We start from the raw sequence: 6,000 nt of genomic DNA on the forward strand, positions 1-6,000 counted from the left end.
TGGGTATGGGGACAGCAAGGTTAGGAATGGATAGGCAGAAGGAGGTACAAGTACAAATGCCTTGTTGGAATAAGTATCATTCTAGCTCTCTGACTCTAATTGTATCATCCGGCCCGTAGTTCTGCTTTTGTTAATAAGGGCTAATGCTTGCATATTTTGCACTTGTTAAATTTCTGTATTATACATTTTATTTATTTTCTGTAAATATCCTCCTGTTTTATAACTTTTATTATCAATTGTAGGAACCAACATATTTTGTAAATATTTTTGATTGTTTCTAAAGAATTCTGCTTTTGCATTGCACTAATTTGCTCCTTCAAATGCAAATTTACTATATTTCTGTACTTTGTATTTTTATAACTTGCTTTTATTATGTAATTTATATTTTTCTGGAGCCTTTCTCCCCAGGACTCCATTGAAAATGGGCTCCTCGCAGCCCAATGGACCATCCTGGCAAACAAACTGCAAATAAGTAAAATAAAATAAATAATTTATAGTGGTGCTGCAGACTGCGGTGGTGGTGCTGCGGTAGCGTTGTCGCCTCACAGTTAGACGTTGCACGTTCGATTCTCAGTTAGAGCGTCTTCTGTGTGTCGACATGCGTGAATGGGTGTTCCTTCGTTGAAGGTTGAGCATTAGGCCCGGCAAGCCAGCATGTAAAAATCTACTGCCAATCATTAGCGGACCGGAGTTCTGCTGTGGCGACCCCTAACCGGGAAAAGCCAAAAGAAGACTGACTTACTATTTAACTGGGTAAGTGGGCTGGTTCTTAGATCCTTTTCAATCACAAATCTGGCCACAAGAGCGAGAAGAAATATGAAGTATGCACATGGCTTTATTGTAGCCAGTCAACAAGCATGTTTTTGGGAGGTGGATGGAAATGTGGCTTTCATTTATTGATTTTTTTTTTTTACGTACTGAAAAATGAGCAAGATTTATTTCATATATTTATTTGTTTATTATTTGTTAACTGGGATAGCCTGACTGAGCAAAAGCCCTTTTTCAGCAGAGGCCTAGGGAGAAAAGCTCCACAGTAAAGAAGTTTAGTAAATGGTTAGTAAGATACAATAGTAAAATACAGTAGTACTATATGCAAACAGTACAGATATAAAGCATTATGACACACATTTCCTGTACAGAGATTTCTGGATTAAACAGAGGTTTGAGGAGTAATATAAAATATAGTAGTTAAGTAGACACCTATTTCACAACTGTTATACTATGAGGAAGAGTTGAATTTCTTTTGTTGCATACATTCAATCTTAATTATGTTAATTGTGGTATTTTGTTAATTACATAGTATTTTGTATGCTAGTAGGTTTCATCCCACTTCATTGAAAAGCTTTCATTGACTTTCTTCAAGAATGCACTGGTTTAATTTCTTTTTCTGTTTAGTTTCATGCTAGTATAAAGATATGTACCTGTTTAGTAATATGAAGCAAACATTTTTTCTTCAACTCTAGTCTGTATGTCTTTAAGTTTTGCTCCATTGCCATTACAAGCAGCTTCTGTTACACTTCCTTTAGTTCCCACTGGGGTATAGATCATCATATCTGCGAGTTTATCAAATTAGTTTAGTTTCTGAAACTGGTAAATGAAGCTAGTTTTGGACACAGTCAAAGCAGCCAACCATTATCTGCAGTGTTTTGTTAATTTCCTCACCAATAGCAATAGCTGCCCGCTCCTGTTCCACCATTAGAACCCTTTTCAGTAGTGGAGTTGTGATGTAGCTGTGTATGTTCTTACAGCTTAAGTTCTGTACATCTATTGGCAAAGGTAATTTATGCTTGTGGGAATTTTTAAAAAGGAATAGTAGTCGTGTTCAGACCTCCCTTTTAGGAAATAATTTCTGTAAAACGTTATTTTTTTATTAAACATTTGATGCACCCTTTTATTGTGCTGGCAGTATATAATGTGTCTTTTCCTTCTATTGCATTGGTTACATTTAAAATGTAATGCTTAAAAACCCTGATGTCTCCATTTTCATGGAAGAAGAAAGGCATTATTTATTTGGCTTGTTTTGATACCAGGCCATGTTTTAGATTGGAGGGAGGAAAGCTGACAAAAATGATGCTATCATTTAATTTTTTCAGCCTCAGAAAAATACTATGCTGTAATTTTAATTTTTTCATCATAACTCCACCACTGTGATCTTGAAGTCCTCCCTTGCAAAATATGGATATTTAAATTGTCTGACCCCTCTGCCAGTGTTATAGTAATAACATTCCTCAAAGCACATCCTGGTGATCCTGAGGGTTGAGTATCTCTGTAGGATATGTTGGCTGTTTCCTGATGTTTACTTCTATTAGTAGTCGCCCATTATGTAGATGCTGTACATGAAGCTTGACACCACTAGATACATCATCAAATGTCCACCATTTGATGTTGCAGTACTGCCTGGATACTTTAAGGGGGGACATTAACAGTAGATCGCTGGCATCCCCTCCAAAGCATGGAGGGTAATGAGATGGACCGCTCTGTTTTGTTGCAGCTAGTATTTCAAATAGATTGAACGTGTGCCAAAACCCATTCCACCAGTGTGGGTAGTAGTAACCGGTTGTGTATGTCATCTTAAGAACACCTGTCCATCCACCTACTTAACTGAAAAAACTACTTGCATTTTCAACAAGGTGCCTTTATCCCTCCTACAGGGAGGGCATCAGAGAAAGTTTCTCCTAGATCTGTTAGCTAAAGTGATTTTTATCTGGATTAATCCATTATACTTTCTCTCATTACTGAGTCAGTGTTCTGCATTTCTACTGTGCACAACCTGTAAGGAAGTAAATGCAAATTCTACTTGTACCTTTTTGTAAATAAACGTACATAAAAAGGGACTCGTTTTAAAAAAGTGAAGATAAAAAGTAGCAAATAGGCATGCAAGATGTATTGCTGGGTATTTACTATAGATTGGAGAAGATACATTCTCATTGAAAGAGTTGTGATCAGATTTGTACCAGCGTTGGTATATTGAAAACACTGAGTGAATTTCTGCATAGGTCTGTCATAAAGGGGTTTTGATAAGGGAGTATCGGGAAGAGTGAAGACAGAGGTTGAAACTAGAAACAGCTTAGGTCTTTAAGAACTTTTATGTAATGCAGACAAATTAGAAAAACAGAAAATCCTCTGCTTAGGCTCCGGACAGTTTGGTTTCTTTTTTGTTTAATCTGTTTGGACATTGCACCCCTTAATGATTGTGAGTGACTCTCCTTTTCGAAACAGGATACTGTTAACTACACACATTTGCATATTTTTTCATAACTAAACTTTTAAAATATAATCTTGATGTATAAAAAAACTAAACCCCTTTGAGTAGGGTATAGATTGCCACAACTGAACCTGAAACATCAGGGAGTAATAACAATTCAAGACCCAGCCCTTTTTGTGAAGCTGTCAGTGAGTGTCCATTGCTTATCCTTATGATGCTGACTGTGTACAGAACACTGGATATTTTGCATTGCCTTTACAGACGGAAGGAATACTTTAGGATCAAGAAACATTTAATTATTGTTCAGTGGGTATGCACATGTAGCATCCTTGTTTGCTCCTCCAAATAAGTGCTGCAACCCCATAGACCAGGTTATTCAATCTTTGTTTTTGAGCTGGAAGAATACACAGTATCCCTATATAATGGAGAATAAAACTGATTTTTTTTTTTTTAATTGATCAGGTTCAAATCATAAGACATTTACAAATGATTAAATACAACAATACTGTTTGGTTTAGAGAAGCGTGATAATGTGTAGCACAGGCAGATCAGTTTTATTAATATTTAAGTAGAATGGTATAATTTTTGGACTGCACACTGGTGCATTGATGAGTATTATGTGTCTGTGTGTCGATGTGAATTTTCAGTGGGATATCCAGTATCTTCCCACATCCCCAAAAGATACTGATAGGTAAGTTGGTAAGCCTTGGAATATGCTATGTATGTATGCACCCAGGGATTGTCCTCCAGTGCAATATTACTTCTGTTCTTTACCCCTACTGCTTACCATGCAAGGCCATGGTACCACCGTAGCCCTTAATAGGGTAAAGTGGGTATGAGAAAATGAGTAAATGAATGACTTCTATAATTTCTGTAAAAAACAATGTGAGGTAATTAATAAACATAGATTCATAGACTCCTAGATTAGTACTAAGCTAACTGCCCTTGCGAGCCATTTTAAGCCTAGCCAATTATCCTTTGTGAGACTCAAACCTTGCACTTTGTGTTTGTAAGGCAAACACCTTAACTATTAGGCCACCCTCCCTCCCTTCAAATAGATTGAACGTGTGCCAAAACCCATTCCACCAGTGTGGGTAGTGGTAACCGGTTGTGTATGTCACCTTAAGAACACCTGTCCATCCACTTACTTAACTGAAAAAGCTACTTGAATTTTCAACAAGGTGCCTTTATCCCCTCCTACAGGGAGGGCATCAGAGAAAGTTTCTCCTAGATCTGTTAGCTAAAGTGATTTTTATCTGGATTAATCCATTATACTTTCTCTCATTACTGAGTCAGTGTTCTGCATTTTTACTGTGCACAACCTGTAAGGGAGTAAATGCAAATTGTGCTTGTAGCATGAACATGTTTTAAATGCATCATTATTTAAATGCATTATTGGTGTGCAGTTTCATTATGTCTGTCTTTCTCTTTTTCAGGTAGTATCTCCTTACATGAATGGAGTCTCCTCATCTGCATATACACCAAACACATCAGGATCATGTAACCAGCATTATCCAAGTGTCTATCACCCTCCCAATTCCTTTTACACCCATGGGCAGCAGTTACCTGCTCCCTACCAGGCTCAGCCACCAGCTTCACATCAGTGTCCAACTAGCAGCCATTTGTGTACTTCACATGTGACTCAACCTTCAGCTGGGCCATTTGCTGGTGTTACATCTTCTGGAAGCAGGGTTACAGGTTACCAGCCATATCCTGGTCAGGAGGTAAGTGAAGTCTGAAGATATTCCTTGCTGTTTTATTGTCTTTCTATGTATATGCAGTATCAGTAAATAATTTGCCATTGGAAAAAAATATTGTGGCTCTTGTGTAAATAGCCCGATGTTGTGGCTCCCACAAGGAGGCTGGACAGACTCCTTGGAGCCGTCAGGACCAGGGTCTTGTAGTAAACTCTATTGTTGCTGAATCATCCCAGAAAAAGGCTGCCACTCCCCAGTGCCTATAGGCCCATATTCCTGAAAAGGATTCCAAAGCACTGGATCACAAGGGAAGATGTATGTAAGTTCTCAGTTTTCTCATAGGTTGCTCAGTTATTTAACTTAAATGCTAAGAAATCTGTTATTATGTTGAGAATAAGATGTCCAAAACTCTGGATAAATTGATGAAGCACTGTTGTATAAGATTTCAACTTCAGGCAGCAATACTGTAACTTCCAGCCTCACTTTGTGCCCGGCTCACAGTGCAGCAGATGATGCAGTGAGATCAACAGGCATTAAAGGTGTTTATTATGTTGATCACTGCTGCAGTAGCTTTAGCTGTATGGGTTGTATCCTACCAAGGTTGAAACAGCCTGACATCTTCTAAAACTTCAGGGCACCTTCCACATACCCAAACTGTCAGGCAGGTCAAGTAACAAGTTTGGATATCAACCCCTTTCAGGCTTTACTGTCACCTTAGAGTATGCTCCTCTAAGGCTTTTGAGGATCGATGATTGGCTTGGTACAATTCCTTTGCTAGACAGACAAGTTCCCTTTGGGGAAAACATTTCCATTTTCTAAATATTGTTCGTGTTTTATCACTTTCCTCTTCAGGAAAGTTATTTTAAAGCTAGGAGTTTTGTGTTTTAATGGACTGTCTCAAGACTGTATTGTACTTTTAAATGGGAGTGGTTTCTTTTCTTATCAGTTTAAAAGTTGTTTAACTGAAAACCATTTTTTCTGCAGAAAAACTGTGTTCATTTTACTTTTTGAGGGCTGGCAAGGTGTTTCAAAGTGCTTTTACTATGTTTTTCTTTGCAAAAAAGTGACTTTTAAAGACGTGTAGTCTTTATCAGCATC

General features: G+C 37.8%; 1 protein-coding gene across 3 annotated transcripts in view; it reads left to right on the plus strand.

Moving 5' to 3' along the window:
• BAG4 (BAG cochaperone 4) overlaps positions 1-6,000 on the plus strand; it is a 262,206-nt gene that overhangs the window by 65,822 nt on the left and 190,384 nt on the right. For all 3 annotated transcript variants that reach the window (XM_044084312.1, XM_044084310.1, XM_044084311.1), the window contains exon 3: positions 4,642-4,929. In XM_044084312.1, coding sequence (XP_043940247.1) covers positions 4,642-4,929 — 288 coding nt within the window. The remainder of the gene's footprint in view (positions 1-4,641; positions 4,930-6,000) is intronic.

This window comes from Protopterus annectens, chromosome 9.part0, assembly GCF_019279795.1.
Source record: "Protopterus annectens isolate FY-2018-M chromosome 9.part0, PAN1.0, whole genome shotgun sequence".
Taxonomy (NCBI): domain Eukaryota; kingdom Metazoa; phylum Chordata; order Ceratodontiformes; family Protopteridae; genus Protopterus; species Protopterus annectens.